Source organism: Leuciscus leuciscus (assembly GCF_965113295.1).
Source record: "Leuciscus leuciscus genome assembly, chromosome: 19".
NCBI lineage: Eukaryota > Metazoa > Chordata > Actinopteri > Cypriniformes > Leuciscidae > Leuciscus > Leuciscus leuciscus.
In genome coordinates, this window is record NC_138743.1 from 30,914,856 (window position 1) to 30,940,386 (window position 25,531).

Genomic DNA, 25,531 nt, shown 5'->3' on the forward strand with positions numbered 1-25,531 from the left:
TATTTTTTTTCTTTCTTTTTTCTTCTTCACACTTACATGTTTCTGGGAAAAGGGAATGAAAATGGTTTACTTTTACTCTCTCTTATAAAGGTTACAAATGTACCGTCTTTTACATCTCCGTGAAGTATTTTTTCTCAATCCTGAAAAAAAAAAAAAAATCAACCCCCTCCTTCCACTTCCCCAGTTGTAAATTGGCTTGAAATTTAAATCCGTTGCCTCGGATACAGGCCCCTTGAGCTGGAAATTCTGAAACAAAGACAGGCGAAGAGCGCAAACGACAGAGGAGCGGCCCCTCCTCAGAAAACCGAAACAGATGCCCCAGGGTGCAACCTTGCCCTGCCATAAAAACAGCGGCATATGCCGCCCCTCTCACCAGGTTCATCGTGGCGCTGCTCAGCAGAGCACCCATAAACAAAACACACACACACACTTATCTACAGACACAAACGAGTTCCAGCTCCGAGGGCCTCAGCCTCGCCTTCGGGGCTGAAGGAGACATCTCCATCCCCAACAAAAGAATCAGCCGGAGCCGTGCACGTGGCCTCGGCGCCCACAGATGGGTTTCAGTGGCATTATGCGCACCAAACACAGAACCAATCGGAACTAATTCAAAAATAATCAAAAACTGTATCGGCCTCCCAGAGCAGAACGGGCTGTACAGGATCACCTAAAGGGTGCAGAGGTCATCTGTAAGGCTTGATTGGGAATTTAAGTAGGTGACACACATCATAAAAACATGAGATTTGAGCTCTGAGATTCATCCTTCCCATCAACTCTTTCTAAATAATTCCCCACTCTGGCCAAAGTCAATATTACGAGACCCCATGCAAGGCACCAGAGGGCCATGCAGGAGATGCGTTCTTGAGTTTGAGTTTAACAGAGTACTAAAACAGAAATGGTTGTCCAGGAGGTCAAGCTCGGGTTTCTTTCCATTCCTAACAGCAACATAATCAACAAACAACAACAAATCTACGCCACGCAAACACACTCCACACACACATCCTGTCCGTCCATGTCATCTAAGCATCCTTGTCTTTGCGTCTGTGCTTGGGTCAAAAGGATGCTTAGGAAGAATAAACACATTTCGGAAAGGTTTCTGAGAGAATTTCCGTCAGGAGCATTAAACACTTGTTATCGCAGCAATTAGTCTTCAACTAAAACTTTCGCAATGCAACCTGTTACTCGAACCCCTCCTGCCACAACTGCAAGTGTGTGTGTGTGTGTGTGTGTGTGTGTGTGTGTGTGTGTGTGTGTGTGTGTGTGTGTGTGTTGCTCTCTGGCCTCTGGGTCTAAATCGCATGGCCAGGCATTCTCATTGTGTTATAATCACTGCATCCTGTTTGTGACCCAGTGACATCATTTCCTTTTTCCTGTCTGATTAAAAAATGCAGAACATGCCGGCACTGGCCAAACGCTTTTCTCACGCATCTCTTTCTTTCTCCATTCTGTATTTTTGTACAGATCCCCAAAGTTTCAGGAAACAAGCTCATAACAAACGAAAGGGGAGGGGGGCGTCAAATCAAGACTATTGATTTCATTTCAAGAGTATTTTGAAATCTGCGCTGTGGAATTCGAAAACATCCTTGATAGGAGCATGCGAAACATTCATGAGATTTCGACACGGTCAGCCATATGCAGTCAGGAGAGGAAAACGTGTCGCACATCAATCCATTCTTAAAAGGGGGCTAAAATGCAATACCAAAATTTAAAACACATAATGTCCAAAAAACAGCCATCATGAGCCAGACACCCAGCAAACCCAAAGGCCCTCCATCTGCAATTTTCTTCACTAACACTAGATGTCGCTAAAATGCCCGTGCGGTTTGTATATTAACACACGATAAAGGTCTAAAAAAAATACATTTGGTGTCTGTCTGTCCTTGAAGTTTTCTTTTATAGGATGCATTTTGTGACATTTTAAATTCTTTAACCATGCAACAAATATAACGATTGAGTATTTACAAGGTCAAACAATTATCAAGTGATTTGCATGTAGCCTATTGATGGGATAGTTCACCCAAAAATGATAGTTCACCCCTCTTTCATGTCAATCTAAAACTGACTTTATTTATTTTATGGAACATAAAAGAATATTATTCTGAAGATCTGTTTTGTCCAAACAATGAAAGTCAATGGAGTCCATTGTTGTTTTGGACCTCATTCACCTTCACTATGGACAATAATATTGGAACATTCTTCAAAATTTCTTCAAATACAATTATAAAAATTTTTTTTTTTTTTAAATCGTATCATGTGTTCCACAGAATAAATAAAAAAACGAAATATGGGTGAGTAGGCCTACATGATGACAGAATTTCCATTTTTGGCTAAATTATCTCTTTAAGAAAAAAAAAAGAGGGAAAAGGTTAAATAAAGAAGTGGTGATCACAATAAATATATAATTACCAAACATTCTCATCTATCAACAACAAAACATCTATTAAATACATCAACGTGTCTGAAACGTTCACTGCATTTTATCATGTATGGCAGGAAGAATGTTTAAATGCACTATATGTGTGCTTGGGGCATGGGAATGTGTTTTTTCTGAGATTTTCTGGCTCTGTTTTGTTTTTGTTTTTTTTGTTTTTTTTTGGTGCAGATTTCTTGGTCTCCACCCTATGGCAGGCCAATTCCCTGCAGGACTATTTGACACTGGTATGTTTCAGACTGAAACTAGTTAATCTGGTCATCAACACAATTTCAAACTTACACGACAACCAAGGTAAGCAGCATCCCAGCTAACAGATTTGTGTTATAAGAACGTTCTTCAAAATATTCAGTGTTGGTTCTGGGAACGTAAAAAAAAAAAAAATCCAGTTTTCTTGATGTTAGAGGAATGTGTTTTAGAAGGTATGATGTTCCTCAAACGTTCTTTCAATGTGAATGATTGTTTCGTTTGACGTTACCATCATGGTGATCAGCGTTTACTTGGGACTCTTGACCCTGGACATTTGGTTTTCAGCCTTTGCAGATGTTTTCACAAAACATTTGTGACATTCAAATGACTGCATTAACGTGTTTTTTTAAAAATTGCTTTTTCTATAATTTTGCTTATTTGTTAGAATTGAAACACTTTTTGAGCATTAAGTAATAAAGTCAACCGATTTGATAAACATCGTTTGTAACACTGAAGTGATTTGTGTAAGATTGTCTAAAACTATGTGAAAGTAAAAATGCAGACACACACTTAGACATCAACACCAGAGATGGGACCAAGTCACACATGTGCAAGTCTCAAGTAAGTCTCAAGTCTTAACCTTCAAGTCTCAAGTAAGTCCCAAGTATTTTTTTCTTGGGTCAAGTCAAGTCAAGTCCTGTAGTAGGTCAAGTCAAGTCCAAGTCAAGTCACCTTATTATTGTAATTTTACCTGCAGAATCTGATCTTAATAAAGTGAAAAGACAAGATATAAGTAGCCTAATGCTGGGTACACACCAAAAGATTTTTTACATCTTATAAGATTTTCAAAATGTGACAGACCACAAACATGACGACAAAAAATCCTAGATTTAAGCGTTTTGCTCCTATAGTGTGTGGTGTGCCATGATGTGACAAAGACAGCACACCACACACAAACAGATTTTCATCCGGAGTCTCGACTATGAACACAGGAAATCTCGCAAAATATCGTGAGACTTCAGAATAAGCATGACGGACGATATGCAGGAAGAAATGGCGATAGTGTTTGGAATGATTTTCACAGAAAATTCACGTGAAAAAAACATTGTACCTACCATTATATATAACCTTTTATACAGAAATATATTCATTCTTTATTGTCTTTATTTTTTCTTTATTGGATTTATTGTCTCTTTAGAAAAAGTTATTTAATCCCTCTAGTCTATAGAACCTCACTGAACCCTTAACACTCAGCTTTTTTTATTTTTTTATCTTTTTTTTTAAATTGATTTTAAGAATTATACAATTACAGTCAGGGGGGTACAAAGAGTAAAGCCGATAAACAAACATAAAAAGACATATACATAAACAGTGACAAACTTAAAAGTTAAACAAAAATTTGAAAATGTTTACAGATTGAAACGCACTTTGCAGCTTTCTTATTTTTCAAACCCAATATTGTGTTTAGGTATTGTAAAATTTCTGCTCTTAAAATGAAAAACAAAGGCTTGTTTCCTCGAAATTTACACTTATGAATACTAAATCTTAACATTAAGCTTCCTGAAAGTGTGTGTGTGTGTGTGTGTGTGAGAGAGAATGGCCGTGTCTTCCATCATCTCGCTTTCTGATTGGATATTGTTTCGTTTCACGTGATAATCTCCAGAGCGTGCGCGTGTTTGTCCTCGGAGTTCCCCCCACACATCAGGATTTCTGATCGTAAATATTAAACATGTTTAATATTTACGATTCGCGATCGGAGCGGCTCCGACGTTCTTCCGAGCAGGTTCGGACACTCTTAACACACCTCACACCAAGGGAAAATCTGATAAAATAATCTGTTAAACCATCAAGATAATCGGGACATAGCTAGGATTGTCGGAAGGGGAGAAATCGGCCCAAAATCAGCCCTATTATCTTTTGGTGTGTACCCAGCATAACTGTCAGTAAATTACAATAATTCGGATTTGCATTGTAAATACTCATGTTCAGTAAAATACATCATGGAATCAAACAAAATTATAACTTCATAAAATTATTTATTTTTCACTTCTGCCAACAGTGTTTGAAATGTTTTAAATTGTCAACATTGAGTCCATAAAACAAATAACAGCTTAAAGGGATAGTTCACTTTGAAATTCAATTTTGGTATGTTTTAGCTTACCTCAAGGGCATCCAAGATATAGGTGTCTTTTTTTCCGCAGTAGTTTCAATTTTGATATTTTTTTCCGTCCAAATGATCTGAGAGCGCGGGCGGGTATAGATATAGGTATACACTAGATGTCGCATTGGCTACTGCGAAACCGTAGCCAATGCGACATCTAGTGTATACCTATTTCTATACCCGCCCGTGCTCTCAGATCATTGGAGGAGGGTCCAGCTGCGGCTTGGGCGTTCCCGTAATGACACAAGAATGCCCTTGGATCATTTGGACGCAGCTGTGTTCAAGAGGTAAAAACGATATAAATACTGTTCGTTTTCTCACACAAACCGCTCGTTTCGTGTCTTAGGCCATCAATGTGTACTTACGATGGGGAATTGTTTAATTTGGACGATGGGGAATTGTTTTAATTTGGACTCTGTGCATGCTCTTTGAGACAGTGACCATCGACCTGCATTATATGACTGACAGGCAAGAACGGTTTGACCTAAAAATATCAAAATTGAAACTACTGCGGAAAAAAAGACACCTACATCTTGGATGCCCTTGAGGTAAGCTAAAACATACCAAAATGTAATTTCAAAGTGAACTATCCCTTTAACATCCAACAGACTCCTCTCTAAACACCTCCCTCTCTCTCTCTCAAACATAGTTTATATACAACATTAAACTTTGTTACATTTCTCCTCTCTCTCTCTCTCTCTCTCTCTCTCTCTCTCTCTCTCTCTCTCTCTCTCTCTCTCTCTCTCTCGTTAGGAAAGATTAGATGAATGTGATCATTTATATTTGGGCCTGAAATCGCTGATAAAACCTTAATGGCTACTTTAGCTATTATTACATTAGCTAACTACCAACTAACCAGATAACATTAACAAATTGACAAGCACTTACTGGGCAGAATGGCTGTTAATGTTGCATGTCTTGCAAAGCGCTGTTCGTCTTTTGCCATCTTGTGAATAATTCTTGAAGCCGAAAGCGATGACCCTCGGTCCCCCTCCTATGGCAAGCCGTTTTAGCTTAAATTGTACCCAGCGTTACTCGTCGTAATTGCATTTTTACTAGTAAGAATTCAATTAGAGAGCTCTCCAATTCAATTATTACTAGTAACAATTACAATTACAGAGCTCTCTAATTCAATTATTACTAGTAAGAATTACTATTACAGAGCTCTCTAATTCAGTTCTTACTAGTAACAATTCCAATTAGAGAGCTCTACAAATTAATTTTTACAAGTCATATGTCTCCATTGACTTCCATTAATTTCTAATTACGGAGCTGTACAATTCAATTATTACTAGTAACAATTCCAATTAGAGAGCTCTCTAATTCAGTTGTTACTAGTAAGAATGTAATTGCAGAGCTCTTTAATTCAATTACAGAGCTCTGCAATTATACACATCTTTAATTCATATTTTTACTAGTAAAAATTCAATTAGAGAGCTCTGTAATTAAAAATGAATGGAAGTCAATGGAGACATACGACTAGTAAAAATTCATTTGTAGAGCTCTCTATTGTAATTGTTACTAGTAAGAACTGAATTAGAGAGCTCTGTAATTGTAATTCTTACTAGTAATAATTGAATTGGAGAGCTCTCTAATTGTAATTCTAACTAGTAATAATTGAATTGGAGAGCTCTGTAATTGTAATTGTAATTGTTACTAGTAAGAACTGAATTAGAGAGCTCTGTAATTGTAATTCTTACTAGTAATAATTGAATTAGAGAGCTCTATAATTGTAATTCTAACTAGTAATAATTGAATTGGAGAGCTCTGTAATTGTAATTGTTACTAGTAAGAACTGAATTAGAGTATGGCAAGCCGTTTTAGCTTAAATTGTACCCAGCGTTACTCGTCGTAATTGCATTTTTACTAGTAAGAATTCAATTAGAGAGCTCTACAATTCAATTCTTACTAGTAGCAATTACAATTAGAGAGCTCTCCAATTCAATTATTACTAGTAAGAATTACAATTATAGAGCTCTCTAATTCAATTATTACTAGTAAGAATTACAATTACAGAGCTCTCTAATTCAATTCTTACTAGTAACAATTACAATTAGAGAGCTCTACAAATGAATTTTTACTAGTCGTATGTCTCCATTGACTTCCATTCATTTTTAATTACGGAGCTCTACAATTGAATTCTTACTAGTAAGAATTACAATTAGAGAGCTCTACAATTGAATTGTTACTAGTAAGAATTACAATTAGAGAGCTCTACAATTGAATTGTTACTAGTAAGAATTACAATTAGAGAGCTCTCTAATTCAATTATTACTAGTAACAATTACAATTAGAGAGCTCTCTAATTAAATTCTTACTAGTAAGAATGCAATTACAGAGCTCTCTAATTGAATTTTTACTAGTAAAAATATGAATTAAAGATATGTATAATTGCAGAGCTCTGTAATTGAATTAAAGAGCTCTGCAATTACATTCTTACTAGTAACAACTGAATTAGAGAGCTCTCTAATTGGAATTGTTACTAGTAATAATTGGATTAGAGAGCTCTCTATTTAAATTGTTACTAGTAAGAATTGAATTAAAGAGCTCTGCAATTGCATTCTTACTAGTAACAATTCAATTGTAGAGCTCTCTAATTGTAATTCTTACTAGTAACAATTCAATTGTACAGCTCCTTAATTAAAAATGAATGGAAGTCAATGGAGACATATGACTAGTAAAAATTCATTTGTAGAGCTCTCTAATTGGAATTGTTACTAGTAAGAATTGAATTAGAGAGCTCTGTAATTGTAATTCTTACTAGTAAGAATTGAATTAGAGAGCTCTGTAATTGTAATTCTTACTAGCAATAATTGAATTAGAGAGCTCTCTAATTGTAATTGCTACTAGTAAGAATTGAATTGTAGAGCTCTCTAATTGAATTCTTACTAGTAAAAATGCAATTACGACGAGTAACGCTGGGTACAATTTAAGCTAAAACGGCTTGCCATATTAGAGAGCTCTGTAATTGTAATTCTTACTAGTAATAATTGAATTAGAGAGCTCTATAATTGTAATTCTAACTAGTAATAATTGAATTGGAGAGCTCTCTAATTGTAATTGCTACTAGTAAGAATTGAATTGTAGAGCTCTCTAATTGAATTCTTACTAGTAAAAATGCAATTACGATGAGTAACGCTGGGTACAATTTAAGCTAAAACGGCTTGCCATACCCTCCGGCTGACATGTTGATGTAATATCTGATCTAAGTGGGCGTGGTGTGCGTAAGGTACGAGAGGGCATGACTGATGATAGTTTCATGATCCAGTCATGACAACGCTATTCTCAGCCTGCGCTCCAGCTGGGTAATCAACTTGATTTTTTAAAATAATTTATATATTTTATATTCAAACTGAAAACATGATGTGATTAACACTCAAGTCATTCAAGTCATCGTGTCTCAAGTCAAGTCAAGTCCCGAGTCTTTAACTTCCAAGTCCGAGTCAAGTCTCAAGTATTTAATTTTTTGTCAAGTCACAAGTCATAAAAATAGCGACTCGAGTCCAAGTCACAAGTCCCCATGTCTGATCAACACTCATCATACAAACCTCAACAATGGTGACGATCAAAATATAATTCAGCTGCATTATTTTTTCATGCCACAATGCATGCTGGGAGCCATGAATGTGTTTTGTAGGCATGAAGCATGTCATCATTGTTGTGTTTCATACGCTGATTGTTGATGTCTGTGAGTGTATGAATGACAAAACATTTTCAGACAAAGTTTTAAACAAAGTTAACAAAGACAGCGTTGTTTATATACACTCACAGTCATCAATACTCATCATCTGAAATCCAACAATGGTGATACAAACGATATTTATCACATCAGCTTGACTTGAAATTTCAATAACGCTTCAATTCTGTAAGTCAACAATCACAGAAAAAGCTGATGTTTGACCATTGAAGAAGCCATGTTGATCTGCTTTATCAATGCAGAAATGTTTTCTGAAAACATCAATGGCTGAAAAAAAGTTAATTAACAAACGTCTCTTTCAAATTATTATTATAAATGATTTCTCTTTCAGTGCTTGTTCACAGCAGGTGTTTGAATGATTGAAAGAATGTTTCAGGAACATCATACTAACCTTTAAATAACATTCTATTAACATTCAGGAAACATTTTTTATGTTCTTGGAATGTTACAAATCATCTTTCCTAGAATATTTAATTGTTAATCAAAATTAAGTTGAAAGAACGTTTGAGGAACATCATACCTTCAAAAACACGTTCCTCTAACGTCAAGAAAACTGGACATTTTTTTAACGTTCCCAGAACCAACACTGAATATTGGAGAACGTTCTTATAACACAAATCTGTTAGCTGGGATGAACATCAAATTGTCATCCACTTTAAAAAAGAATTCGCTTTTTCAAATAACATATCAGTTACAGCACAATTATGGTTATTAAGATACACATTCGATCAATTATGCTGTTAAATTGTTTCAGGAATTTGAGCAACAGTAAGCTTTAAGAAATTTGTTAGTAACAAACAAACGGCAAGTGTGCAATTCACATGACCCTCTTTCCATTCTGCATTTGTCACTCATATAAGGTCAGCGGGGGCTAGTGTGTCCGAGTCTAAGGTCACAGCGCTAGAGAAAGTAAACAGGCTGTTTCGTGAAAGGTCTGGTCACTGGAGCTCCCCCGTCTGCCTGAGCTATAGGCAGAGAAAGGCTTGTGCATCATGCAGACTTTTAAGGAGCTTACATGTGCTTGTATCTTATGATGCCAGCTAATACCTCTATTTATAGATAATCCTATTTCAACCAAATAAAAGCCTAAGCTACACTAGGAAATGTCCAGGAGTGGCAGGGGGCCAAGGGTGTTTTGTTTATCAACCGAAACTGAACTTTTTACAAGAAAATAGCGGCAAAAATAACTCATATAATATTTTCATTTTCTTGTGACATTCAATGTCTCATTTACATGGAAATTATTACAAAAAGGTTAGTTTGCAATATAATAGGTTATTAATCAAATAAACTCATCATTTCTGTTAAAATTAGAAAAATACCACTATCCTCATTGTCAAGGAGCGACTATTAGTTGAGTCAGTCTGGTAGTCTAACGGCTTCAGAACTGGGCTGATTAAAGTTGTCAACCTAAACACAAAATTCCCAAGCAGGGCTGACAAAGGAACTGTGACGTTACCGAGATCACAAGTCTGACCTGCCTGTTTTTTCTGTCTTAATAGTTTTATGATGCTGACATGTTGTCATTCTCAGCCTGCATGCCTCTGAATGACTCAGTATTATTCAAATATATTAATGTAATAACACTGAATCATCCAGACAAAAAGCAAACAAACAGTACATAAATATTTGTTTTGCAAAGAACATGACGCAAACTCAAAGGACAAACAATATGTACTCAAGAGTACCTTCCGAATTTAAGGTACTGATGACCTTAACTTTATCATAATGTGTAAATAAAGTGAACATGAGATGTAAACAACTAGAGATGAACATATGTGGTTGTCACAGTGAAAACCATCAGGTATAGCATTGGATGTCACAGGTTTGTAGAAAGATTAGAAATGTATGAAAATACTTTGAATAACAGGTTATTTCATTCAAAAAAAAAAAATTGGAAAGATCTGAAATATGTCATGGATAGAGATTACAGACAAAAGGAGATCTAAAATACAAGCCGATGCCATAGCTTAAAAGATCTTCAGGAAGAAACTAATCTTCCTCAGCAGTCATGATAGGATAAAACTGAATGGAGATGTTTGAAGGATGTTGCAGTTTCTGATGACAATTTGACTAGACAATTGCATTTAAAGCAAAAAAAAAAAGGAATTGGTGGATATGCTTTGCAAAAGCTTAATTTCTCTTTATATTATATTATATTATTATTTTGCCCGACACGATGAGTTACACTCCAGCATCCCTGAGACCCTACACAGTAAATGGATAAATAGATGGACATTATATTATTTTGTTAAATTTTTTGTAATAAATAATATAAATTATTATATAATTTTCCAATGAAGACTTCTTACTTAGTCAAATCCAATACCTTGTAATGTATTAGACCTGACTCGGTCTCAAAAAACATTCTTGGCCTGATGCAATACTCTCAGTCACAGTACGTTCTGTGCCTGTATCTATCGCGGCTTGAAACGCTTGTTTCAAGTTGCATCAGCCGAGCAGACTTTAAGCGACAGATCTGCTGGCGAATGAGCGTGAGAGTTTTCTGTGACTGACAGATTTCACAGCCTATGAAATTAATCAACTGCGCACGTTTGTTCCGGGTTCGTGAGCCAATCAGACAGTTATGCGCTTATAGAGTCACAGTAAGATGAATTGGTTGGATAGAAGGCAGGACGCCCCGCCCAAGCTACGCTAATGATTGGTCCGGATTTTGAGCAAGGTCAGATACGCCCATAGACATCTCGCATATAGTCTGCTTCAAAGCAATCCATATTTCATCATCCGCTGGCGCTGAGGAGGCAAAGCAGCACGGCAAGCTAGGGTGCCCGAAAGCAACGGTTAAAAGGCTATTTCTTCTGACTATAAAGAGTCGTGTGATTGGCTGGTTAACGGTTTGTTGGTAAACAACAGGCTGGCGAGTTAGCAGCCGCTTTTGTGTTTTATTCGAATTGAAAGAGCCGAAGAGGCCGAGATGGCGTTTTAAGGCAATGATGCGGTAACTTAACTGCACGGCATCGGCATGCACCAGGCACAGGCAAGCGATTTGCGGGACTCCATCACAACTGCCAAGCAGTTGGGCTCTAATACCGTCCGCGGTATAGCCGTGAGCCAACCGATACCTCTCCTACTTGACAGGAGGAAGCTAACGTTAGCTAGTTAGCCTGTGGGCCCGTTCCCTTAGCTGTTACACTATTACCCTTCCTATTCTCATACCATCCTAAGATGAAACCTCAAGACGTCGTCGCTGTAAAATCCAGCTTGTGGATCTTCGGTTACGGCTCGTTGGTTTGGAAACCAGACTTCAAGTACAAGAGGAGCAAGATCGGTTATATTAAGGGGTACAAGAGACGCTTCTGGCACGGGGATAACTTTCATCGTGGAGATGATGAAATGGTGAGTTTTCCATTTATAATTTAATTTTTACTTTTTTTTATAAGAACGCACAAGTAAATGCCTGAACAGTTCTCCCATTGCAACTCATTGACTTTCGTGTTTCCATGACAGCCCGGAAGAGTGGTGACGCTCATCGAGGAGGATGACGTAAGTGCAACTTCCACTTTTTATAGGAACAACGCTATGAATAGACAACCGAGAAATATACCCATGTGTACCCATGACTGATTTCCGCTAAATACTAAATGTATTCAATTGAATGACAGTTTCACTTTAATTGTGTAGAAAAAAAGATCTAATGAAAATAAACAAGTGACTGAGGCTGTCATTATACCCAAAATCTTTTCGTTTTTCTGAAAGGAAGTAATTCGGTTTGGAACAATGACATTTTATGAACAGATGATGATAATTTATTTTTTTTTTTTATTAAAGTTAGTTTCCCTCACTATATGTGACTAACCTTAAGTTTTTGTACACAGGCGTGCACCTGGGGTGTTGCCTTCGAGGTGACTGGCTCTCAGGTCGAAGAGTCTCTCAAGTACCTGAACGTGAGGGAGGCGGTGAGAGGAGGCTACCTGACCCAGGCCTTAGAGTTCTTTCCGCAGGGCACGAATCAGTCACCTGTCCAGGCTCTGGTTTATATCGCCACAGCTGACAACCCTATTTACCTGGGGCCTGCAAGCACGGAGGAAATCGCCGCTCAGATCGCTGTGTGCAAGGGCAAGTCGGGCCACAACATCGAGTACCTGCTTCGCCTGGCGGAGTTCATGAGAGTCAGCTGCCCTGATGTCGACGACCCTCACCTGTTCTCTATCGAGGCAGCTGTTCTCACCATCCTTAGACCCATATTGTTAGCATAATCTTCTGTAAAACACTAAATATGTCACTGAGGCTATCAGCATCTAATCCAAACACCATTAAGGTCCTCCTAACATAAAGTTAACATTGCCATCCTTGGGGTGTGATTGTGATTTAATGGTGGTGTTCAGACATTTTATTCTCTCTATACCAAGCGATTAAACGGTACTACGGTAAAGGTACTGCATTAAGGGAACGTGGTATTTTAGGCTGTTGTTATTTGATTCTACGGTGTGACATCATGTATACTGTCAGTTTTCGTCATGTGCTCTTGACCCAAGTGTGTGGTGCTTTAATACAAATGCATGCTTGTGACAATGTATTGCCAAAGTTTGTCAAGTTCTAAAGCTGTTCGCATTTTGTTTCAAATATGTGGGCATGAAACCTCAAAACACTTCCATTTTAATTTGCACTGAAGCAGAATACTGTTAAGCCATCATAATTGTTGTCTTTTTGCACATTAAACATTCAAAGAACCTGTATCCTTGTTGTCAAGTGGGTTTGGTGTGAAATGAAGTCGGTATGTTTGTTAAATGTGTAAGAAAGGTTTGAAGCTGAGAGCTCAAAATGGCATAAGTGTGTTTGCTCTACCTGTAGACTTGCAATTTAAAAACAAATAGTTTTGTAAGATTCAGCAGTAAATTGGTAACCTGTATGGGGGGGGGGAAGATTTATCAAGAATCACATTATCCCACAGTGAAAATTTTAAATCATTGAATCAATGTTTATTTAGTTTTTTCTCCAAGTTAGTAAAAGGACCATTTGGGTTTTTTTCTTTAGGTATTTACACTGACCTATAAAAATAGACGAGCAACTGGGGGGAAATGGAGAACTTTGAAAGGGATGATACCCTTGAAATATTTACATACATAGAATATTTATCATCACAATTTAAAGACAAAATAAACCCAGAAATGGCCTTTCTCAAAAACCACAGCCATTTGTCACAGATGCAACAAAATGAACTTTTCATGTTTTTTAAAAATAAAACAGCTTCGATACAATTTACAACTAGCACAGATCATCATAAATTACCAAGTTTTAACTTAAGCTATGTTACATTTCACATCCAAGTATTTTTAAGTCACGATCTGAGCAGTGACATGTTTTTCGAGCAGCACTCACTTCAGATGTTTTTTCATTGCATTTACTACAAAAAACATTGATTTCTTTTATTTTTCCCCAAGAGAAAATATATATTAGTATTTAAGCCAAAATCTTTGAATTTGCAGCAAATAAACATAGAAAGAGAAGGCCATTCGGTATTTAAACTGAACAAATGTCAACGAGTCTGTCCTACAAAAATAAGAGCAATCTTACAAAAGCAGTCTTATATGTTTCCTATGTGTTCAGGTAAAGACTTTGTTCAAGAGGGTGTTTAATAACCAACATCCCACCCTGTTTCCATTTCAACTCATCTCTGCTGATAATGATGCCGAACATCATGATGTGCCAGAGGATGAAGAAAACTCCTTTATTCGGCCATGCTGCCCTTTGCTTACGTGGTCATCAGAAAACAAAAAAGAGCCATTACTAGAATAACAAACCCTTGGTCATCCTTACAACATCTGTATGAAGGATCAATGAGCCTAACTTCATATACTGAAGATATAATTCTCAATGACTCGTTTTTGCTTCTAATGCACAACCTCCCATATTGCTCACCAGCCACTGAAATAGATCATTGGGTGTGGGCATGGAGTTGGGTTTCACAGTGACAGTAGGGCTTGTGGTGTGATAGCGGCTCGACATCATAAGCGTGAGAATCGTCAACCTGGGACTGAAAATGTACTGGCCATGCTACAATCAAAAAGCAATGGTTCACAAGCTGCTACCGCCCACTGTGGTTGCTTGGTACTTTGCTTCTTTTAGTGGGGTTGTGTTGGCTTTGTGAACTGCCATGTGCTGAAGTCTGTGAGTTGGTGGTTACAGCGCTTCCTTTAGCCTGGGGGGAGGAGGTGCCAGCAGGAACAAAGGCAGGTGTGGTTGAAGACCGAATGAGAGCCGGTTGTACGGAGCCAGTTGCTGGAATACCTGGAAGAGAGTTGGATAACAATGGATGAACTATTATAGGCCTTAGTCTTCACCAGCAGTTCTGCTAGTCAAAGTCAAATGTGTTACCTTTGGACTGTACACTGTATCCGTATGCAGCATAGGCCGCCGCTGAGGCCGCCGCCGCCCCTGCCATCGCTCCTGCCATGGCTGCAGCACTGCCTGCGCTGGACTTCCGGCCTCTTCCCTTCCTCACAGAACACTTCCCTGATCCTCCAGAGCCTTTGGGTCGTCCTCGACTCCGACCGGACCTCCCCCTGCCTGGACTGGAGATGTCTTGCGAGGAGACACCTGAGAGAGAGAGAGAGTCATGTATGATGAAATTAGCTTCTTGTTGAACTACTGGTCAAAAGTATGAGGTCAGTAAGATTTTGTAATTTTTTTTATCAATTTTATTCAGCAAGGATGCATTAAAAGTGGCCGTAAAGACATTTATAATGTAAAAAAAAAAAAAAAATCGATTTCAAATAAAGCATTGCTGTTTTGAACTTTCTAATCATCAAATAAACCTGAAATAAACATATCAGTCTCTACAAAAATATTAAGCAATATTATCAATAATAAGAAATAATAAGAAATGTTTATTGAGCAGCAAGGATCATGTGACACTGACTGAACACTGCTGAAAACTCAGCTTTGCCATCAAAGGAATAAATTACTTATTAAAATATATAAAAAAGGAAAACAGCGGTTTCAAATTGTAATAATATTTCATAATATTACTGTTTTTGCTGTATTTTTGATCAAATAAATGCAGCCTTGGTGAGCATAAGTGACTTTTTTCAAAAACATAAAAAAAATCATATCGACCCCAAACTTTTGAAAAGTAGAGTATGCTCAAAATTTGATTTCACAGATCCACGACTATTTAACGGATTATGTGCCAGCCAAACAACATCAACATGTTTCTTCTGAATCGTTGGAGTTTTTCATCTTCCACTAATCCTCAGTTTATTATAAGGTTGAATGCAGAAGATGTCTGAGCCGCTGCGGCCTAGACTCACGCAAACCCTGTCTCCTTTACAGCCACAGTTCTGCTCGCATTTCAATCCCACAAACCTCTGCGCTCTCAGCCTAGACTGCAACACTGCCTATTAGCACTGCTCATCATTCGACAGGAAGGCAGCCAAACGTGTGCTAAATGTGGGGGGATCCAGGGATTTGAGCAGTAAAGCAACAAGCCCCAATAAACATGTATGTGACCAGTAAAGTGAAAAGTTGTAACAAACGTAGTTAAAAAGCAGAATACATTCTGTTTTCCGGTTTCTCATTCTCGTTTACTAAGCAAATTTGTGCGTGAAATCTGCATACAAACGTTTTCACAAACAAATAATGATTCTTCCATAACTTTTGTTCTAAAATGTATTCTAAGTTTATGAAAAATGTAGGAACAACTAAAACCACATACACTTGGCGGCCTTATAAACACGTTAAAGACCCCCTGTGGTGAAAATCAAGTTTTGAATGTTGTTTATATGTCTATGTGATGTTTTTAATATGCTTTCAGACAAACCATGTGCAAACTCATAAGTCAACACCATTGTTGAGTATTTTCTCTTTAAAAATGCAGTGAACCAAAGAGAGAAAGCACCTTCCTTTTGTCTACTGCGACAAATACAAAAAGGGTGAGGTCTGAACTGTTGTGTGTGTGTGTGTGGGAATTGAAAAAAATAGCCTGTAACACCGGAGAGAGAATCTAACAGGAACGGGACTGCAGGATTTTGTAGGTGAAAGTAGGACAATGGGATGCAGACCGAACGGGAACGGAAACGGGACAAAATCTTGGGGGAGGGGACTGAAAAATCCATCCCTCGCTGACCTCTAACTGCTAGTTTATTATTTTTTTACCTGTTACTATTAGACATCAGTGTGGATTCCCTGCCCTTTTCCAACTTCCGACAATGTATAATACTGTATGAATACTGTATGTATATTATGACAAGGCTTGCTATGATATACATGAGGCCAATTAAAACTTGAGCAAGCCGAGGGTACCCACCATTCATGGTGTCGGACACAGAGCCGGCGATGGAGACGGGAGAGTTGGTGGCACGGGACTGAGGAGCGGAAGACATGGGTTCATCCACGATTACCAGCATGTCGCTGCTACTCTCGTCTGCAGGAATGGAGCTGGGCTGGAGCTCACTGCTCAAGGAGATCTGCAGAGACACATAGTTCTGGGGGTGAGACAGGGACAGAGGGACAGCACCACGGAGGAGACAGCAGGACCAGAAGATGGACGAGGAGGAGGAAGAGCGCCGTGAGATCAATGCAGCAAGTAAACGAGAGGATGTGTGTGGACAATGGCATAATAGCTCTATAGAAATCATCCATTCTTTGGGAAAGTTCTCACATGATTATTTTGTGGACTCATCACCTAAAGAATGTCATTACAGGATTGTACACTAATTCTTCCTGACATCATGACCTCTGCAATTCAACACACATTATCAAGATCCCACAGTTATTTTAAATCGAGTCCAGGAAGTGCACGTGGTTAGAGTCTCATTGGTTCTTACCTCACTGAAGGGGCTGGGCATGGCAGAGTCCATGTCCACGCTGATGAACGAGTCTTCTCCGTCCGCAGACAGATTGGAGTTGTCTGCTGAGGGGACATAAGGGATGACCACATTCACACCCTCCTTCTTCCTTTTAGTATCGGGGTCATCCTCCTTTCTCTTCTTAAAATAAGAGGGATGCAGGGAGACAGGACAGTTGGACAAGAGTGGTTAGGGCATTTTCTGAATGTTTGCTTACAAAATAATTTGTGAATTTCTACTTCAGGAACCCCAGAAAATTTTTTATTGAAATTTTGCATTATTTATGTACTATTATAGTATAGTACAGTTTTCTTGGTATTTCTATTAAAGTTTCATTTATCTTTAGTGCTTCAACTTCAACTTATTTCAGTTAGTTGCTAAGGCAAGTTTTCCATCTAATATTTACATTTATTTCAAATACTGAACATGATTTTAATAGTTCATTTTTTTAAGTAACAATAATAACAATGATATATAGCACAACTATATTCTTTACCACAAGAAAATGTATTGAAATATAAACAATCTTTTAGCACAAAAAAAAAATTGTGATACAGTATTTATTATTATTGTTGAACACCACTGCAAAGGAGAAATAGATTCTAAAATCAATTCCTTGTGCCTCTATGAGGAAACTTACCCTTTCTGCATACTTATCCCTCTTCCTCTTCCGCTCTTTCACCTTACTGCACTCCTCCAGCTGCCGCTTCTCTTCCTGCCGAAAGCGCACTGCCCAGAAACACAACCGTACCATCCAATCAGAGGAGAGCAAACAGCCAATCGATTCATTTATTATTACATTATTTAGACTTTTATGATCATAACAGAGTGGTAACTCACACTTTTTCTCCAGCTCCTCATCATCCAGCAGCAAGCTGACCACCTCTTTGGGCTTCAGAGTGTCAGGTTTAAAATTTCCTCCTGATATTACCATCCTCTGAATCTGAAGTGCAGATCCCACAGCAGAGAGTGATTATTGAGACAGAGAATAAATAAATCAAAGAAGTAAGAGCAGAAAGAGGAGAAGACACGACTCTTGGAAACATATACTGACTATAATGATGTGTTGATACAGACGCCCTGGACTACATGTGACTGTTTAGAGCACATATGTAATTACAGTATAATTAGCGATAATTGCAGTTGAAACCATGGGCTAAATATTACTTTAACCCCCTTGTCACTGCAAAGACTCTTCTGAGGATTGACATTTAGTTAAATATCGTTCTTGTAACTTGAACTGACAAATGTAAGCTGTCAGGGGAAAAAGGGGGTAATTTGTCTATCCATTGTGGAATTAGCTGAATTAAAAGGAAAATGTGATACATTATATTTGGTGTAATCTTCTGGCCCGAAGAAGGCAGTAGATACTGTGTACTAACCTCACTCTTTTCTTTGGCTCTCTGTAGGATGCGTTCCTCAATTGTCCCTTTGCAAATAAGCCGATAGACTGTGACTTGCTTGGTTTGTCCTAGTCTGTGGGCTCGATCCATGGCCTGCTGGTCAACTGTTGGGTTCCAGTCACTGTCGTAGAAGATCACCTGGAAAGAGAGGAAATTCATCACGTTAAATGATCTCCACACACTGTATGAACTCATTCCTGTCACGTCTAATCCACAGATGGCATTGTTTGTTCTTGCACACAAAATTCACATCGGTTTAAAAGCCACAGTTCACAGTTAATTCGCTGTCTTTCTCGCTGCATGTTGTACACCAAACTGAAAAGCACTTTCTGGATCTGGCAAGCTCTTTTCTGATTGGCCAACACAACTTCAGGGAGTAAGAGCACACAGGGTTTTTTCATCATTCTGCTTGAAAACAAAATCATGTTTACAAAGTAAGAGGCTGATACAATGAGCATTGTTGAGGATGAAATAATCACTGGATTTGCCAAAGTTTGACAGGATAGTGACATCAAGTGAGTATTTTAATTTTTTAATTTATCATTTTATGTTTTAGCAATAGCTTTTGGCTCCAACGTTTTGTCACGCCCTATTCATTTTACTCTTGACTAAAACGGCATCTGATTTTAGCTGACAAAAATGAATTTGTTGTTGACACGAGAGTCTAAAATTAAACCAAATATTCAAACATTCTATCTATTAATTTAAATACCGGTAGTCAACATTTAACAAAAACATGTTAAAACATGAATGTACTACCTTGTACTATCAAAGAGCTTTAGTTTAATGGTGTTCATTTGCTAGAATAAAAAGTTTAAAAAAGCATTTTTATCATTAATTCTGTCAAAGTAATTTAAGTTAATTTAATTAATTATGTTTCATGCAATACATTTCAAAACATTAATAATTTATGCATGGATTTTAAGATAAAAAATAAATAAAATAAAAAAAGTAAATCATTTCCATTTAATGTTATAATAACACTAATTTCAGTAAAGTGACAATATAAATAGAAACTGCTGCATTATTATTTATCTGTTTATTTAATTCCTTTCCATTATTGCGGTTTCCACAATTTCCCACCCCTAAACAAAACAAACTGTGGTTGGTCGCTTTTCATGCTGACCATTTAGTCAAAGCTTCAAAGTGTTCATATTAAGGTCAATGAGGGCAGCGCTAAATTTCTTCAGGTTCATACTATATTAGGGGCCGTTCTCATGGCCTCTGGTGGGGGAAGGTGATCTGGTAATCATGATGTGCTGATGGGCTATGGCCTCACCGTGTCTGCAGCTGTCAGGTTGATCCCCAGGCCTCCGGCTCTGGTACTGAGGAGGAAGACAAAAATATCCGTCCTGCAAAGGGAGGGGAGACCAGAACAGTGAGAGAAAGCAAATAAAGCGGCGGCAGATCATGCTCTTTAAGGGGCCGCCCCAACCACCCAGGATTTACACAGAAAGACGTTTCAATATACAGCACACTCCTCTAGAAAATAAAAACCAGAGCCCACTGCACCCACAGAGAGCTGAGCTAATGCAAACCAGACCCTGTGAGGAAGGGCGGGGAGAGAGAAAAGAGCGCTAAACCCTCTGCGTCTGACAGCACCGCCAGGGATGAGGAATTTACGCTTGGTGACATTTCGAAAAAACAAGCCCCAATTAGGTTTAAGAAGAGACGGGCGCTTACAGACGTGTGCGTCTCCTTTTCAATCCTGGCTGTCAGAAAACTGAAAACTCACCGGCTCTGGAAGTCAGCCACCATGTCCCGCCGCTCCGAAATCTTGGATGAACCATCCAGTCTCATGTAAGTATGCTTGCGGTACACCATGTACTCCTGCAGGACAGTTGAGAAACATTTCAAGTAGGAAAATGGAAAATTGTGCAGGGAAACGAGTCAACGAGTTAAACCTGGTGTGTCTATTTCACTTTAAGCCTCTCTTTAAACCTCTGGTTTTTTAATAACGTTCCCTTTAACACGCTGCCACAGACCCTCATTAACATTGGGCAGACTCTTTTCAGTGACTTTTCTCAGATGACCTCCCACTCTCCTACGCCACCCAGAGTGAAGTCTCGATTCCATTGGGTCTACGACTCAACTGGACGGCCTCCCAAAAGCACATCTGGACTGTATGAAGCCAGCATTAGCACTCTCCTTGACATTAAACGTCTTTGATTAGGACTTTGTTCCAAACTGAAGTAACATTAGATCACAAACACTAAGCTTCTCTGCAGCTGTAAGTAACAAATGGGACCATCTTAAACGGCATTATCCCGCTGAGAACATAACTCTAGGTTAGCAGAGTGTCAAACCTAATGTGATTTAGCCTGAGACTTAGGAACAATACCCGGAATACACTTGAACAGACCCTCAAGTGGGAGCTGAGCTGTTGAACAAATTAGAAAACTTGACCAAAACACTCAAGGGGTCTGCTTGGAAAGACACACATTGCTATAGAATAAGGTTTTTCAAACTGGGATTCAGTGACCTGCAAGGGGGGTGCTGGGTGGTCCACAGATTTTTTTTTTTTACAAAACGCTAATTTAGGGCTGTCAAAGTTAAACATGTTAAGTTCAGATATAAATTAAATGTTTAATGTAATATTTTAAAACATTTTATTGAAACCTTATTGTAAAGTGTTACCCAATTATTTAATGATAACATTAGAATAAAATATTCTCCATATTTTACAAAGTCCACACAAAGTGATGGTTAAAATAAAAGAAGATTATTTCAGAGGCAGGATTAGTTATTCCATTTTATTGAAGATTATGATTTCTTTTGAATTATGCGCACCGATGAGACGTTCACAGTGAGACCAGGAAGGTGCTTTAAAAAAATAGGGTTAATTTAGATTTTTATGTTGACTTAAAGCTAAAATATAAAGTGTACGACGCATCCCTGAAGTGCCAGCCTCATCAGCCCTGTGAAGTCCTCATCAACACTGATCCTCAACAAACTCGTCTCCATACCGGCGTGATGACTCCGACCTCCAACCAGATGGAACTGGATAGTATTCTGAATGTTCTAATCCAATCTGACTTCTGACCTATAATGCTGCCTGGATCATAATCATACACTGTTCGCTCGTTGGCCAGAGGAGAACTGGCCCCCCGACTGAGCCTGGGTTCTCCCAAGGTTTTTTATTCTCCATTATGTCACCTTGATGGAGTTTTGGTTCCTTGCCACTATTGCCTTGGCTTTTGGTTTGCTTAGTTGGAGACATTTAATATTCAACAATACTATTGATCGGCCTTACTTAAGGTGGACGATGACGCAATTTTCTTCTAGAAACAAACTTTGTTGTGTTATTTTCATGTTACCACTGTGAAGCTGCTTTGATACAATCTGTATTGTAAAAAGCGTTATATAAATAAAGGTGACTTGACTTGTAGCTTTGCATGCAATGCCAAAACTATTAGACAATTAAGAGCCCATGTTTTTCCATGCTTAACTTTTTCTATAGACAATCTACTTCACAAATAAAGGAAGTCTAGTCTACGTAATCAGACTTTAGTGAGACTGCCATGGAAAATGCTTAAGCCAAAACGAAATGGAAGGATATTCCTTTTGACTTGAGGTGTTTCTAGACTACGAGAGCTGTTGTGTAGGACTATAAGCGGCCTGTGTTGACAATGTTATTGGAGGCTTCTACATTTAGCTCCATGTTTGGCTTGCTGCTGAACATGTGGCAAACAACTGTGCGCCTTTGGAAAAAGTGATTGTTTCCTCCAGTTATCTTCTCTCAACCGCCTTTGTCCAGCTACAACAATATGGAGCTATTTAACAGCAAACACTCCTTTCACAATGCCTGATCAAATTTCGCCATCTCTTCTTTTGTGAGATTAACACTCAAAAAAACATTGAATATGTAAACAAAAACAAGTACAGCATGACCTCAGAAATCTATAAATCGGATCAGTAGACAGATTTCTGTGTACGTGAAGTTACGTAATGTTCACAGGCCACAGAGCCGTCAGTCACCGACTGTGAGAAGGTCCTGGAAGTACTCACCTCTAAAAGGTCTATCATGCGGGTCATCTGAGAGTAAATGAGAACTCGGTGGCCCTGAGACTTCAGTCGAGTCAGCAGCAGGTCCAGAGTGTGAAGCTTCCCGCTGTCTGTGATCAGAGACTCTTTGTCTGAAGAACAAAGCGGAGAAAAACATTTCAAAAACACTGAGAAACGGTAAATAACGTGTCAACTCACAATATCCAACCTGTATCCCACACTGTCGGAATGGAGCTGATTAGATAAATTAAAGGAATATAATGAATAAGCTTGTGGAGTGACAGCAATTTCCCCTCCCCGCTCAAAGCGTTCTGTAATCACTCCGTGTCAACTCCACTCCGGGTTTTCCATTTCCTGCTCCTCACTTACCGATGACAGAAATCCCACTCTCAGTAGCAAAATTTGTACCCAGTTACCGATCCACTGTTAAGTCCTTTAAATATGTTTGATTATTAATATCTTGGACATCCAAGAACAAAACATATTAAAAGAAAAAGAAAAAATACTTATTACGCTCAGGATGAAGTTATCGGAATGACCTTTCTCATATTTAAAAATTAAAACACTGCCTTATTCTGCTGTAAACATTAGTGATGCATGATATATTGTTACCAAATTGGTTACAGGCCAATATTAGATAATATTTTGTGTTCACTATATGTTCATCTTTAAAAAAAACACTACTAATTTACTAACACTGTTAAATGTAATCTTTAGCAAACCTCAAAATGAATTTCCATTTTTCATACTGTACATTATAATGTTGCAAAAAGTACAGAATTTTAATATTGGCCATAACATGAAAATAACTATTGGCTTATTGATGTCAACTAGAATTTTAATATTGGTTATATGTTTAATATGTTTTTTTTCTCTCGTTTTAGTTTAAATAATTTTCTGTAATTCACATCATCCTTATGAATCCACATTTTAGTTTTTAAATAATCCAATCTACATCAGTTATGTAATACCTCAACACATGTGACTGACGTTCACAGACCAGAGAATCTAGTGGCAATGGGCCGTCAATGCTGTCACCCCAACAGTGCTTATAAAAGAGGAAGCTCAGGCTTCCCATTGTTGACTGGTGCAACCCTTGACCCTAAGGTCAGCTCATGGGGGGTAAGTTAAATGACCCTGCTGGTTATGGGCACTCAGAAAGTGATTATACACACAAAGTGAGCCGGCTGCCAGAGCAATCTAGAGATCCCCAGAGAGAGTTTGAGGCCTGCTGGCCGAGCCTTAGACAGGACAAAAAGCATGTCAAACACACGGTCAGCATGACCATGTTGCTATTCCCACATCATGACCATGCTAATGTGAACCATAGCTGAACCCTGACTCAACACCCCCATGACCCTGAAAGGGTCACGTGTGTAACCTTTACAATGAGTGGAGGAGAATGGCTCAAATTAGCTCATATACTCAAGAATCTCAGACTCACCGTGCTGATGATTAACAAGATTATGAGCACATGGATCTAATTTACTCCAACCAAGATGAACATTTGGTCTAAGGCAGGGGGTCTCAAACAACAGGCCCGTAGGCCATATTCAGCCCGAGAGATACTTTTAATTGACCCCTCAAAGTGCTCCTCAAAACTAACAAACAAGCCTGCATGCTTATATTCATCAAAATAGTTGCGTAGTTGCAAACTACATAGATCGGAAAACTAGATAACATCTAACCAGATTGTTTGCAGAGAGGATGGTAATAATAAAGAAAAAGTAATCATGAAGAAATTCACAACCATCAGTTTCAGACAAAATCTAAAATACTCTTGAAAATGTTCAAAAACATTAAGGGTTAAAATGGGTCATCTTCAGTTTATTCATCTCTTGATCAAAAGCTTTTCTGAAGATTTGAATTGAAAATTAAATAAAGCATTTCACTCGGTATATTAAATATAATTCAAAAAACATTAAATTATTCTTATTTAATGTAAACAAATTATATTCTAAATATCAACAATATTATAATTTATTTATAATAGACTGGTTAAATATTTAAAAAATTTAATTGGGCTATATAACTAGCGTTCAAAAGTTTGGGGATGGTAAGATTTATGATGTTTTTAAAAGAAGTAAATAAACTCATGGATGGATTTATTTAATTTAAATAAAATTGGTGAAATATTAATGCAATTTAAAAACAATTGTTTTCTATTTAAAAATTTTAAATTGTAATTTATTCCTGTGATTGTAAAGCTGAACTTTCAGCATCATTACTCTAGTTTGCAGTCACATGATCCTTCAGAAATCAGTCTAATATGCTGATTTGCTGCTCAAGAAACATTTATTTTTCTTAGCACAGTTGAAAACGTTTGTTGAGCTAAATATTTTTGTGGAAGCCACTGTAAAAAGATAGGTTGAAACATGATCCTTTGCTAAATAGAAAGTTAAAAGAAAAAGCTTTTTTTTTTTTGCACCCTTGCTGAATATTGGTACTTAATACTGAAAGTATTAATTTCTTTTTTCCCCCCTTTTTTTCTGACCCCGAATTTACACAACTTAGATTTAGATTTACAGTGACTTGCAGCTGAGCCTGCACATTTAAACTAATAAAGATCTACTAGAACTTATTACACACTATAATGATTATACACTATACAACATAATGATTATATACTATACTACTTTTAGACCACTAAAGACAGCTTGAGTGATCATATTTCATTGCCTGCTGCTGATTTAACAACCACATCCCACAGTGCTAACAGCAATGGTTTCTTTAGCAAAAAGCAGAGGTTTCAGGTTCCTGACTGAGAGAATGACGGTTTCATGAAGAGAAGAGAGACTCCCATACGCTCTTCCCCATAAAAGCTCTAATCTAATGGGT

The 25,531-nt window shown here is 37.9% G+C and overlaps 2 protein-coding genes across 6 annotated transcripts in view; one reads left to right on the forward strand and one right to left on the reverse strand.

Moving 5' to 3' along the window:
* Positions 1-11,203: 11,203 nt before the first annotated feature.
* chac1 (ChaC, cation transport regulator homolog 1 (E. coli)) lies at positions 11,204-13,175 on the forward strand. The gene is made up of 3 exons (XM_082148415.1): positions 11,204-11,835; positions 11,947-11,982; positions 12,315-13,175. Exons 1-3 carry the CDS (start codon positions 11,665-11,667, stop codon positions 12,693-12,695), a joined length of 588 nt encoding a protein of 195 aa, XP_082004541.1. The 5' UTR covers positions 11,204-11,664; the 3' UTR covers positions 12,696-13,175.
* Positions 13,176-13,392: 217 nt separating this feature from the next.
* ino80 (INO80 complex ATPase subunit) overlaps positions 13,393-25,531 on the reverse strand; it is a 38,700-nt gene continuing 26,561 nt past the window's right edge. For 4 of the 5 annotated variants that reach the window (XM_082147468.1, XM_082147467.1, XM_082147471.1 and 1 more), the window contains exons 28-37: positions 22,697-22,824; positions 20,424-20,518; positions 19,968-20,040; positions 18,668-18,826; positions 18,126-18,228; positions 17,926-18,014; positions 17,265-17,426; positions 16,745-16,904; positions 14,815-15,036; positions 13,393-14,727 (exon numbers count right to left, since the gene is read on the reverse strand). In XM_082147468.1, the coding sequence (XP_082003594.1) occupies positions 14,525-14,727; positions 14,815-15,036; positions 16,745-16,904; positions 17,265-17,426; positions 17,926-18,014; positions 18,126-18,228; positions 18,668-18,826; positions 19,968-20,040; positions 20,424-20,518; positions 22,697-22,824 (1,394 nt within the window). In that variant the 3' untranslated portion in view covers positions 13,393-14,524. The remainder of the gene's footprint in view (positions 14,728-14,814; positions 15,037-16,744; positions 16,905-17,264; positions 17,427-17,925; positions 18,015-18,125; positions 18,229-18,667; positions 18,827-19,967; positions 20,041-20,423; positions 20,519-22,696; positions 22,825-25,531) is intronic. The other variant, XM_082147470.1, reaches the window with a different exon arrangement.

Bases quoted from the DNA above. Each gene is read 5' to 3' on its own strand.
- chac1 (XM_082148415.1), top strand. From the start codon at position 11,665: ATGAAACCTCAAGACGTCGTCGCTGTAAAATCCAGCTTGTGGATCTTC. The intron at 11,836-11,946 runs GTGAGTTTTCCA...TTTCCATGACAG, and splicing joins ATCGTGGAGATGATGAAATG to CCCGGAAGAGTGGTGACGCT. The intron at 11,983-12,314 runs GTAAGTGCAACT...TTTTGTACACAG, and splicing joins CGCTCATCGAGGAGGATGAC to GCGTGCACCTGGGGTGTTGC.